This window comes from Lagopus muta, chromosome 4 (assembly GCF_023343835.1).
Source record: "Lagopus muta isolate bLagMut1 chromosome 4, bLagMut1 primary, whole genome shotgun sequence".
NCBI lineage: Eukaryota > Metazoa > Chordata > Aves > Galliformes > Phasianidae > Lagopus > Lagopus muta.
Genome location: NC_064436.1, coordinates 32,265,862 through 32,278,783, shown reverse-complemented (window position 1 = coordinate 32,278,783; position 12,922 = coordinate 32,265,862). Strand labels below are relative to the sequence as shown.

At 43.0% G+C, this 12,922-nt stretch overlaps 1 protein-coding gene across 2 annotated transcripts; it reads left to right on the top strand.

Annotated features, from left to right (window-relative positions):
• Nucleotides 1-1,782: 1,782 nt before the first annotated feature.
• LOC125692339 (UDP-glucuronosyltransferase 2C1-like) lies at nucleotides 1,783-12,885 on the top strand. Of its 2 annotated transcripts, none has more exons than XM_048942722.1 (6): nucleotides 1,783-2,549; nucleotides 7,850-7,998; nucleotides 9,251-9,382; nucleotides 9,773-9,860; nucleotides 10,611-10,830; nucleotides 11,495-12,885. In XM_048942722.1, exons 1-6 carry the CDS (start codon nucleotides 1,835-1,837, stop codon nucleotides 11,769-11,771), a joined length of 1,581 nt encoding a protein of 526 aa, XP_048798679.1. In that variant the 5' UTR covers nucleotides 1,783-1,834; the 3' UTR covers nucleotides 11,772-12,885. The 2 variants fall into 2 exon arrangements, with proteins under 2 accessions (XP_048798679.1, XP_048798678.1); XM_048942721.1 differs by lacking the exon at nucleotides 1,783-2,549 and adding an exon at nucleotides 4,451-5,244.
• Nucleotides 12,886-12,922: the final 37 nt, after the last annotated feature.

The window sequence follows — 12,922 nt, the reverse complement described above, 5'->3', positions numbered from 1 at the left end:
GAGGTATTCAAGAAACACAGAGATGTGGCACTGAGGGACATGGTTAGTGGGCATGGTGGGGGTGGGCTGGAGGTTGGACTGCATGATTTAGAAGTCTTTTGCAACCTTAATGATTCTGTGATTCTTTGACCTCTTATATACAGCATGTAATGGCCGTCTGAAACAGTAGGCCAGAGTAATTTCTGAGACCAAAATAATTAATATCATCTACAAAACAGAAGCCACATTTCTCTGAAGATCCTGCTTCAAACTATCCAGGCAATCCTTACAGTCTTAAGTCAACATTTGCCAAACTGACCAAGCCAAGTACGTTTGTATCAACTGCAGCCCCCCTTGTCAGGATGCTGTGCTGGCATGGTACTGTGTGAAGACAGGAATCTGCAGGCATTCCAACTGAGGGATTTGCCATAATTAATTCTAGTGTAGAGTCTTAAGAAATTTTCCCAGCACAGTGCACTGTCAGCATGGAGAGCTCAGCTCATACTTCTTCCCCTCCCACGCTCACACTGAAAGCACACAACAGAACTGCTTTCCTGGGGCAAAGCTTCACAACTAGGTGAGCTTCAAGCCTGCCTTGACCCTCAATAACGACTGAGGTGCACTGTGCTTTTGCAATAGACTTCACTTACATCACTGGTAAAGAAAACCAATCCTTTCTAAATACAGCTTGTTTTGTGCAAACGGACCTTCTACCTACAAGGGAACAGTAAAAATAACAAGCCTTCCTCAAAGGCTTTTGTTTTGAACTCTTCTGAGCAAATATATAGAAAAATGTGCTTGGGTAAGTATGCAGTCAACATGACATGTTTACTGAGCTCACACCAGCCCTGTGTAACAGGGCACCTCCAAGTCTCACAGGACGCAATATGCCTGTATGCTGCAGGACTCCACAAGCACAGAAAGCTCTTGTCATGTGTGCAGTAGACAGGAGCCTCAGCTCAGCTTCTCAGGGCCTGACCACCACTTTCACTTCCCCTGCATGCTGGAAAGGGTGCTCTTGACAGCACAGGATGCACAGAAAATGCTCTGCCCAATGACATGATTGGGAAAACAAAATTTGGTAGGACCACAATGATTATTTCTGGCACAGTGAAGAAGTCACACATCATTTCTTACCTGGAAATCAGAAGTACTGCTGTAAATAAAGCAGCTTAGCAGAGCTTCTGGTTCTACTTACAGCATAATACTGGGACCTGCTGGCAGACAGGACAGCCCCATGGCCATCAACTTGCAGCTCCAGTCTCCTTTCAGGACACCTGTGGAGGAGGAAAGTTCATGTGAGGACAGCCTTATTCTGACACAGAAGTTGCTTGCTTTACCACGTCATCTCATCTACATGGAGATCAGCTTGCCAGCTGCAACCCTGGATCACCATGCTAAGCGTACTGCAAACAGATGCTCAGTGGCTTCACAAGGCAAAAAGATGCACAAGTGGGTGAACATTTGTCTGAACATCATTTGCCACTGGAGCTGCCAGAGGAATGACAAAGTCACCTCTTGTACCAAAAATAACACAGATGATAGCTAGATAGGCATAAAAGCCAGGACAGCTCAGAAAGCCAACCCCCACAGGGCTGAGTTCGCAGTTCTCTGCATTGCTTCAGAGGAAACCTCTTCCAGCTTCATCAGGTCACTGGCCGCCAGATGGAGCCAACTGGTTCCAGTCATGTTTTCCCTGGGAAAACATGTTATTATCCACGACGGGATTTTGCACCAGCTACCTTGGCTCTTTGCCTTGCCCTGTCATGCAGGCCCAGCCCATTTCAGTGTGCTCTGCTGCTCCCGAGGAAGCAAGGCCACTGAGGCACTGAGAAGCACTGAGGCACTGTAAATCATGTCAGGAAAGAAGGCGGCTGTGCTGTGGCTGCTGGCTGTGCTGGGCTCCGTGTCTGGTGGGAAGGTGTTGGTCTGGCCAGTTGACAACAGCCACTGGCTCAACGTGGAATTTATCCTGCGTGAACTTGTAGTCCGGGGCCATGAGGTGACTGTGCTGCTGCCTTCGTGCTTCCTTATCCTCAATGGCACCGAGCCCTCACCTTTCCATTTTGAGATGGTCGAGGTGCCAATCAGCAAAAGTGAGATGGCTGCCACAATGGAGGAAGGTTTCTATTTTTGGTTCTACGAGGAGAGAAGGTTACCTTTCTGGCAAAGTGCTTACAGGATGATTGACGTGCTACGCAAGTTAGAGAATGTAACCAGAATCATTTGTGATGGAGTTGTGAAGAACAAGGTGCTTATGGAAAAGCTGAGGGCATCTGCCTTTGATGTCCTCCTGGCAGACCCACTGATGCCCAGCGGGGAGCTGTTTGCAGAGAAGCTGGGTATCCCTTTGATATACACCATCCGGTTCTCCATGGGCAACACACTGGAGCGGCTCTGCGGGCAGCTCCCATCTCCTCCTTCCTACGTGCCAGCCAGCCTAAGCTCCCTAACAGACAGGATGACCTACACACAGAGGATAAAAAACACGTTCTCCTATGCTCTGCAGGACCTCGCATACCATTACATTCTCTGGAGACACTGGAATCAATACTACAGTGATATTTTAGGTAAGGCTGCTCTTACTTGCAGAGATTACACATGCTTTACACATTGGTATGCAAACCCAGAGCCTTGGTGCCAAGGTACAAGTTAGGACCAAGGCAGTCCTGAATTTCTTTCCTCCAAAATATTTGTGTCACAGCAAACAAGCCAGGCAAGAACAAACATTACCTGTTTCTACCTACAGCTACAACCATACAGGTACTTTTAACATAGGCAAGCCTATCAAATGCTAATACCCCTTGAAACAGCCTGTCAGTCAAATGCAACAGACACAAAGAAGAGAAGAATACCACTGCATTTCTACCAAATGTTACTACTGAGCTAAAATTTCTTAAGAAGAAAGCTATACATTTTTTAGAAGGCTATCTACCAAAGTTACCTCATTTTCCTTTAGTAACACGCTCACTCCTTAGCTCTCCTCATAATGAAGATAAAACAGGCTCCCTAGGTCTTTATGGATTTGGAAGAGCAGCTGTCCCTGCAGTCTAAGAAGAGTGCAATGCACTGAGTCTCAATGGGCGGTGATACAATTCCCCCCGCAGCAAGGAAAAAAAGTATTCGGCTTTTTTGAAGGTATCGTAAAGAAGTATTTGGAGTTGCTTACTTGTTTATCTAATAACAACTGCAGAACTAATTTTTAAATTTTATTTTAAAGAGTTCTTGTCATGATTAGGATGAAACAGGATAATCTTCATTCATTAATTAAGAAATTTATTTATTTATTTTGTGGTGGGGGAGAAGGAATTAAAAGGTTGTTATTTCCATGTGAAGATTTAAGTGCCTTTATTTTTCAGATCTGTAGTAGTGTGTGGTTTTGTTGAGAGAGCAAAGTTGGCAGGAAGTCTTACTACTGGAGTACTAGCTACATATTTATTTGTGTTGCTTATCAAGTTTGGCAGCAGCTAGACAGCCTTGTGCTGGAAGCAATGCATTTTGCTGAACCTAGGCTGTGTCAGCTTCAGGCTGCCTTAAATGAGTGATGTATTGGGTTTTCTACTAGTCATAATACGTGTGCATTAGCACTTAAGGTTATACGTACAAACTCTATGTAAGCCTACTTCTCACTGACTGCAGTCTGCTGTATCTCCTGTCTGAGCTGTATCAGTCCAGTGAGGGTCCCATGTAGTGGTGCTGGGCTCCTGGAGGAGTACCCAGGCCCTACTTCAACTCAGCATAAGCCTCATCCTTCTGCTCAGGAAAGAGCAGATGCCTGTTCTCTTCCATTTACACATCAGTGGCACAAGGCATCTTTGATCTATCTGTGGGATTGCCTTCAGGAGGGGAAATTAGGATTCTTGTGTTGGACTGCCCTGAACAGCGAGGGGCAAAGAAGGTGGGCAAAACCCAAGCTCTCCCTTTCCTCCTCTTTCTTCCATGGAATGGCCTTGATGCTGTGATGACCTCTGCCAGGACTGTCCCCTTCCAGTAATGAGCCCACAGCATCTGGTAATGATGAATACAGGATGAGAGAACACTGCAGATTTGTTGTGAATCACAACATGATGTTGTGTCTGCACGTAGTAAATCAGGAGATTAAAACCGTAACCAGACATACAGGTAGTTTGGTTCTTAAAGGGCAAAGAAGCAAATGTGGGCTGTAATCAAGTGAAAAGACTGAGCTCCTTGGGCTCTCCTAGCCTGAACTGCTGTGCACAGGGATGTGTACCTTGAAGATCTGGCAGCAGGGTTAGGGCTTCTGGGCCTCGCATGCTGCAGGCTGCACTTTCTGGTGAGCAGAAACAGGATTTGCTTTCATTTTCAGAGGTTGGCTGCAAATTTGCAGGAGATTCCAGAACGGGATTTAGTGCTTGCCCAGCTCTCCTTCAGGTGGTGTTAACTGTACTGATGCAATCTCTTGACAAGGCTGGCACCAAGTGAATCTCATTTTTACTGGCTGTTTCCAAAGTTGATTGCACACTAAAGTAGTGTAACTGTTTCAAGCATGCTCAGACTGGAGTTGTGTGTGGACTGTTGAGATGATGAGGCAAAAATTCTCCTGGCTACTCTGGACATTTGCATGCTGCTGGAGTGTTGGCTTTTGTGGGAAGGTGGTGGTCTGGCCCACCGATGCCAGTCACTGGATCAACATGAAAGTGTTGTTGGAAGAGCTCATTCTCCGGGGTCATGAAGTAACTGTGCTGGTACCATCAGTAAATCTGCTCATTGACTACCAAGACACGTCATCTCCTTTCACCTTTGAGGTCCTGAAAGTGAACATCACCCAAGAGACCCTGGATACTCTCTTGGAGAACTTCCTCAATCTCTGGATAAATGACCTCCCTAATCTGTTCCCCTGGACAACTATGTGGAAGATGAAAGAAGCCATATACTCCTTTTCCAACTTGTCAAAGCACTCCTGTGATGCCTTGGTGTCAAATCCTGAGCTGATAGCAAGGCTGCATCAGGCCAAGTTTGATATTCTAATAGCTGACCCTCTAGTTGTATGTGGTGAGCTTGCAGCAGAACTCCTGGCAATCCCTTTTGTCTACAGTTTCCGTTTTTCTGAGGGGAATGTGGTAGAGCGGCTGTGTGGTGGACTCCCATCTCCACCTTCTTATGTGCCTGCTAGCACAACAGGGTTGACAGACCAGATGTCCTTTGTGGAGAGACTGCAGAATTTCTTCTTTTACTTTGCCATGGATTTATTTTTCTTAAAGTTTTGGCAAGATGAATGGGATGGATACTACAGTAATGTCTTGGGTAAGGCAGCTGTTGAATAGTCTCTCGTGCATAAATTGTGCTTTTTGAATGTTTGGAGAGCTTAGTGCTATAGTCACAGAATATTTCCTTAAAATGTCTCAGTGTTGTAGATGACCTCCCTGAAGATGTAGTCCTGTGTTAGAAGAGAGCACACTGAGCTCCTTCCATCAATGATAGACGGGAGGGAAAGCTCTCTGAAGGAGGCTGTAGATTACTACAGTAGTTGAAGACACTAGTCTCTGCTGTGTCACAGACACAACTCCATTCCGCTTCTATACTTTAGTTCTCTTTAACATCTGCTGCATTCATTTGATGTAGAAGTTTGCAGACGACACCAAGTTGGGAAGGAGTGTTGATCTCCCTGAGGGGAGAAGGGCTCTACAGAGGGACCTGGATAGACTGGATCGATGGGCCAAGTTTAACTGTATGGGTCCCAATATGGCCAAGTGTCAGGTCTTGCATTTTGTCACAACAACCCCAGGCAATCCTACAGGCTTGGGGAGGAGTGGCTGGAAAGCTGCATTACAGAAAGGGACCTTGGTGTACAGTCAAATGAATACGAGCCAGCAGTATGCCCAGGTGGCCAAGAAGGCCAATGGCATCCTGGCTTGTATCAGGAATGGTGTAAGCAGGAGTAGCAAAGTAATCCTGCCCCTGTACTCAGCATTGGTCAGGCCTCACCTCAAGTACTGTGTTCAGTTTTGGGTACCTCAGTACAGAAAGGACATTGCAGTAGACAATTGTAGTAGTTTCGATACACAGTAATGCACAATTTACCTTATTTCTTAGGAGAGCAGAGATGATAATTGTGTTAGTCTGACAGAGGTTGTGCTTTATCTTTTAAGGCTTGTATAGCTTAACAGATACCAGTGCAGTCCTGTTACATTTCCATTTAAGGATGTTTAGAGCATTTAGTTGCAATTTTTGTCAATAAAGGTACTGCTGGTCAGTTCTTCTTGTGAGCTGCATGCCTGTTGTAGTTCCTATAGAGGAATTCAGAGGATAACTGTTGTTTCTTAATTTTGAGGACAGGCACTTCTACAGCTAAGGTGGTAGTGGATAAAGACTGGAGGGTAAAATCATTGTTTCACTAAGTGCCAGCTTCTGGAAATGGCTCCATTAGTAACATGGAACCAAGATTGAAATTGAGCCAGTCTTGTTCTAACTAGGAACACTGGCTGTCATTGGATGAAAAGGGCAAAGTTGCATGCATTCATGTTGCATGCATCATCTGGAGGTGCTATCTGGCAGCCCTGATTGGGATGGATGCTAAATGTGGGTTCGTCTTCTCCAAGAAGACCTTTCTGTCATCATACAGAGTTTGAAATACAGTTTCCTTAATCTATATACTCAAAACTTCTGTTCTAGCCTATTACAGCACATGGCGTGACTCAAAGTCTATAAAAGAGACCTTTCAGTTAAATGGACATTGAACCTTGTCTAGAATATCCACGTTCAAACAGATAACAAATGAACAGCAGGCACAAGGGCATCTAGTCTATTGCCCTCCAATCTCTTTCTCTGTTTTCAGCGAACACCTCTACTTTTCAGACTAGCCCTTTTTCCATGAGCTGAACTTTTCTACCATTAAGACTTCACAGTTGCACAATACAACTTAGCGACACTTTTATATCACTCCAGTAGTAATGCAGGTGTCATTTTCATCCCTGTCATTTTATAGCTGGGTCACTGCCCTTTACTTTGGAAAAAAAATAATAGTAACATAGAAAAAAAAAACCACCACCACCATTTTATTTCTTTTTAATGCTGATCAAGTAGTTTAAGTTGCTCTATGGGCAACTTTCCTCCTACTGTTTATTTTGCTTGGATACTATTTGCATTAGATTGGCCTTGGAAGATCATTTAACACTTTTAACCCTTTTCCACTCTGTAGGGAAAATACCACAGAGAACTTGCAAGATGTGCCTAAGAATATGTATTTTCCAAATGGGAAGCTATAAAAGAGCTTCCCCCCCCCCTCTTTTTTTTTTCCCTGCAGATGAATTTCTAAAGACATTTTGCCTACATTTTGGGCCAATTTTTCTTTATACATTTCAGCAGTTTTCCCAGTCCCCAGCAGAACTCGGGCTAACTGTACCTGTTTTTTTCACTGTAGTCTGAGCAGCCACAGACTGAGACATCATTTGAAAAACACAAAAGAACTTGGTTAAAAACTTTCTTCTTCCCTGACTTCTGATCATCACTGAAATCACTTTGTGATTTAATGTCATGTGGCTGTAAGTTTTCTGTGACCATTTTCTTCCTCCAAATTTTTTTTTATTACAAGCATAGGTAATTACACTTTCCAGCAGTACAGAAAATGCACAGAAATTAAATGCTTCCCAACTTGTTCATATACTTTTATCCTGAAGGTTCAGAATGGTTTTAAAGATACTTTTGCTTTGTTTGCGGCAACTTCAGAAGACTGAAGAGGGACGGGACAAGGAATAGGTCTAGATTTGCCCAGGTTTTCTCTTCCTGCTCACTTTGTCAGAGTACACTGACTGGGAGTACCAAAATGCAAAGGTGGGGCTAGTATTTTGCAATCTACTGCAAACAAGATTATACTCACGATTGCTGTAAACGCTTTGTACCTTGCCCACAGGAAGGCCCACAACCCTGTGTGACACAATGGGGAAAGCAGAGATATGGCTAATCAGAACATACTGGGATTTTGAATTTCCTCGCCCTTTCCTGCCCAACTTTGAGTTCGTTGGAGGACTTCACTGCCAGCCTGCAAAGCCACTGCCAAAGGTATTCTGACTTTGTTCTGCCATTGGCTGGTTATCTACAAAATCCGTTTTCATCCCTGATAAGACATGTCATGAGAAAGCTCATTCTCAAAACAGATGTTCTGCTGCTGGTGGGAGCAGGAGGGAGCTAGTTAGCAATCTGCCCAGGCTTGTACAAACTAGGGCTGGGTTTACAGCTTGCTGTCAAAAGACAATAGGTGAGTCAGCAAGATGGTATTTGTTTTAGGAGAAGCAGGTGTTACTCAGAGCAGTGAAGTGTAAAATTTAATTCTAAGACACAGAAATAAAACTGGTGCAGCAGGACACTTTGACAAGAAACACTCTTTAGACAAAACGGAGCCAAGACTTGCAGAAAGAGATCAGTGTTGAACACTTTTTCTATTGGTGCTCATCTTAAGGCATCTTTAAGGGAGTAAAATACTCTGCATTTCCAGGCTGCTATGACTGGCAATTTTCAGGTGGAATTTGAAACTCCTGGATATTGATGATGATGAAGACATAACAAGCTCTGGTCTAGATTATTACCCCTGTGGAGCCTTTTAGGAGGCAGGATATTTTGCAGTATAAATTGCTTACTGAAAAGGAAGGAAAAAAAAAAAAAAAGTAAGTTTTCTTGATTCTTAACTGTTACAACTCTTAACTGCTACAAGGGTTGAGTTGAGAGAGAGGTATAGCCATTCCCCTTTGGATACTATTACTTCATTTCACATGACGCTAACTCAAAGAAGGAACAGGAAGATCATAGAATCATAGAATAGCAGAGGTTAAGTCTGGTTAGCAATACATGCTATACTACAGGAAATGCAGAACTGGCTATCAAAGTGACAGCAGTGACTTGACTACTCAGGATGCTGCAACAACCTGTCAGTTTTCAGCAATGTATCCCCCTGAAGGTCTGCATACCATGACAAACTATGCCAGGGAGGATGCCCGAGTATGCCTTCTTACTCCAGTGCCAGGATCCATTCCTGCTGGTTATGCTCTCAAAGAAACGTTTCCTGAAACTTCCTGACTTGCATTCAAAGAGATAAAGCTTCTTCTGCTTGCTTTGACGCTTGTCTTGCCCCTTCTTGGGGAGAAGTTGCCTGTTCTGCCGAGGGCAATGTATATCTTTGCAATAGCATTCTGTCAGCAGAGGTGCTTTTAACACCACGATCATCTTCTTAATAAACTAAATAAATTATACTCTCTCTTCACATAATCCATGTAATATGCATTGTGTGATTACTGTTCGTATGCCTTCTACCCCCTAGGAAATTGAAGAATTTGTTCAGAGTTCAGGGGAACATGGCGTTGTGATATTTTCTCTCGGGTCAATGGTCTACAACCTAACCAAGGAAAAAAGTGATGTGATTGCCAAAGCGCTCAGCCAGCTTCCACAAAAAGTGAGTTTACTTTCAAGTATAAAACAACCTGCCTTTTTTTTTTTTGTCACTAACACTTCCTTTAGCAAACCTACATTTGATTGGTCTGATTTTTATCTGCATCTCTGCTGGAAATCCCATGGCCAGAAGCTGGGCTTCGCAGAAACAGACTACTGAGTCATCTCAGGTAGAAATAAGGTATTCCTCCTCCTCATTCCCAACCCAAATGGTGCGGAGGTATGTCATGGGCCAAAATAACTAACCAAAGATCTAACTTAGAGCCAAAGCTGTTTGAATTACTGACAAACAATATGTGAGTCAATATGTTGAGATAATGCTCTGCTTTACACGTAGTAACACAGAAGATAATGCTGCAGTCATAGTGTTTATCTCAGTGTGCCTTTCTTCAAGGTTCTCTGGCGATACAAAGGTAAAAAACCAGACGCCCTGGGCTCCAACACCAAGATTTATGACTGGATACCCCAAAATGACCTGCTCGGTGAGACTGACTTTATCTGGGATGAATTACACCCTTGGAAAAGCTACTTCCTTTATTTTTCTGCTAAAATGGCTTATTTGGGTGAAAGAACCCCAACACTTGATGGCTACAGTTACTTCTGTACCTCAAGCAGCAGAGATTAGCTCTTGAAGCCATAATTTCATAGTTTGTTTTTGACTTTATGGTGAGTGGGCTATACAAGAACCATGGAAGATACAACCATACCCTAAAGGGGTAGGGATCAGTGGCTCAGGAAGGCAGCAATTTGAGCTTAGCTATACAGATGGATCTCTTAAGGAAAAGTCCTAGTCTTACAGAGCCTAGTGACATCAGTCTGCAAGGACTAAGAACCACATAAGAATAATATTTCAATAAGAAAGAAATAAGAAATTTCAATAAGAAAGGATGTGCTCTGGACTTCATCCCCTGCAGTTTATTTCCGGGGCACATTCTTCAAAATACATCAGGCATCTTAGGTCAACAAGAAGGCTGCAGAAGAGGCTATTATGAACCTGAGCCAGTGTGAAAACTATAACAGCATGACTACAGAAAGGCTGAGATATTACGATAGTCTAGAGGGATATACCAGTTCACATACTGCATTCAAACACAAATGTGCGAGTTAAGCTAAGAGAGCCTGCTCTGGTGCCCATCCGGAAGTCAGGGTGCATTTGCTCCTGTAGTTGATAGCTCTGATACTCCTGTGAATGTGGCCTGCTGCTGCTACACGTCTCACCTTCCCTGTTGCAGGCCATCCCTTGACAAAGGCCTTCATTACTCATGGTGGGACCAATGGAATCTATGAAGCTATTTACCATGGAATCCCAATGGTTGGGATTCCCATGTTTGCTGACCAGCATGACAACATTGCTCACATGAGGGCAAAAGGAGCTGCAGTTGAGCTGGATTTCGGCACACTGACAACGCAGGATCTAGTCGATGCAGTGAATACAGTCATTAACAATTCTACGTGAGTTTTATTCTTCCACCAGAGTAATGTTATTTAAACTTTGGGTTGCTGATGACGTGCTGAGACATGTTGGCTCTTCTGGGAACTCAGAATATTGTGTAGCTGGCACTTGGGTCTTAGAGAAAAAAACCAAACCTTTTCTAAGAATCAGCATCTTCTCAGAAAAGAGAGACCAGCAATTCTACTTTGTATTGAATTTTAAGATTCCGTTGAGAAAGATAGCTTCAGAGCAATCCTGAATCATCCTGAGATGATTCTCTGTTCACTGCTAGCATAAATTCTTTGGATACACTTCATGAAAATGCAAAGTTGTTCTACCTATTCTCTGTATGGAGCTGTAGCAGTTCTCTTATCTGAGTCTCCAGTATCCTTAGGTTATTGTAGCAACATACCTGAACAGATGTAATAAAGTTTACATTGCTTTTTTACAGAGTAACCGGAATCATTTGGCATAATTTTTCTTTGCAGAAGATTGACTTTCTCTATTAAAGTTTGTATCTCAAGTTCTGTGCAGATAGGAATAAACAGGGCTGGTTTCAAATATTTTTATATAATGTTGATGAAAGTAAAAGCAGAATTTCCTACCTTCCTCAAGACAACAGCCAGTGGTGGAACGGGGTTGTTTTCAGAAAACAGTGACAAATCTCCTGTCTGTTTTTTTCAGCTACAAGGAAAGTATTTTAAAGTTATCCAAGATACATCATGACCAGCCAATTAAGCCTCTGGAGAGAGCTGTCTTCTGGATTGAATTTGTCATGCGTCACAAAGGAGCAAAGCACTTGAGACCAGCTGCTCACCATCTTACCTGGTACCAGTACCACTGCCTGGATGTTCTGGCATTCTTGTTCACCTGTGCAGCCATTGCTGGCTTCATTCTTGTCAAGTGCTGCATGTTTTGCTGTAGAAAATGTAGTAGGGTCACCAAAAAAAAGAAAGAATAGATATGTTGATCCCATCAGCAGTCTTTCTTCTCATACACTGCTTCAGTAAAGCATTTCTGCATATTCCTTGGTAAATACAATTATTAAGATATGCTTTAAGTTACGCATATCATGAAGCACCTCATTCAACTGGGTTGTACTAAAAAAGCAGTTAGAGAGCTGCTTGCTAAGCCAGCAAATCACTTTTGGCCTCTATAACATTGAATTATAGCTGTCTAATCCCTTGGGAAGCTGTTAGCTGATCACACAGTACTCCTAAAATGATAATTGCTGCTCTAACTTCTCAAATTTAGTTTGGCAATCTTTTTAAATTCAGCCCTTCTGTGGTCCTGCAATTGGTTTTCTTAGCCTCTGTCCTCCCCCATAAAGACACCTATGCTTGGTGATTCAAAACCGAAACACCTCTCCTGCCTATATACCTTTCCAGATTGAACAGTGAAGCTCTTAAAAAAACACCCAACTGAAAGGCTAACATCATAAAAGACAGGGAGCTGCCAAAGTCTAAAGAAGATTATCTCATCCCTTTCTACAAATGCACTACTTAGTGTTATATGGGAGATCAGAGTTCATCTGAGTCCTGAAACCAGTAGAGAAACTGCTTCCTTTCCTCAGGGAACCACTCCTTTTTCCCATCCAGTAGGCTTGGATTCCTACTGCACACATCATCGTTCCAATTACACCACCACAAGTGTGTGAAAATAACCTATACGTAACATGCTTGTGTTAACCACAAATCCTCTGAGCCATAGTAACTGACAAATCAGAAAAACCTTGAGGTAGAACAAAGTAGTCATGTCACACATGGGAACAATGCAATAGTTACTTCTCTTGTCTGAAAATACTGGTGGGAAAATAATGCTGCCTATGGCTCAGACAGTGATGTTAAATCACTGTTGCACTACTGAAACTATTTAAGGATACCTTACTGATGAAAACTGATGCTATTCAGGCCTCCTGCTGAAGGCGAGGCTATTCGACTGTTATGCCAGCATACTTAGAATATGCCTTGATTTTAACTGATGTTTGTTGTATTCTGGATGTTGCAGATTTGTTTTCAATCAGACTAAGAAAAATTACCTTTGTTTACATAATAAAGTTCCCCTCAATATATTAACTTTTTAATCGTCTCCTTTGTTAGCAGCTTCAGTTCC

What these genes read in the sequence shown, in the direction of transcription:
- LOC125692339 (XM_048942721.1), top strand. Translation starts at nt 4,521, where the DNA reads ATGATGAGGCAAAAATTCTCCTGGCTACTCTGGACATTTGCATGCTGC. An exon ending in CTGCAAAGCCACTGCCAAAG is followed by an intron (nt 7,999 to 9,250) that starts GTATTCTGACTT and finishes TCTACCCCCTAG; the next exon opens with GAAATTGAAGAATTTGTTCA. An exon ending in ACAGTCATTAACAATTCTAC is followed by an intron (nt 10,831 to 11,494) that starts GTGAGTTTTATT and finishes TGTTTTTTTCAG; the next exon opens with CTACAAGGAAAGTATTTTAA.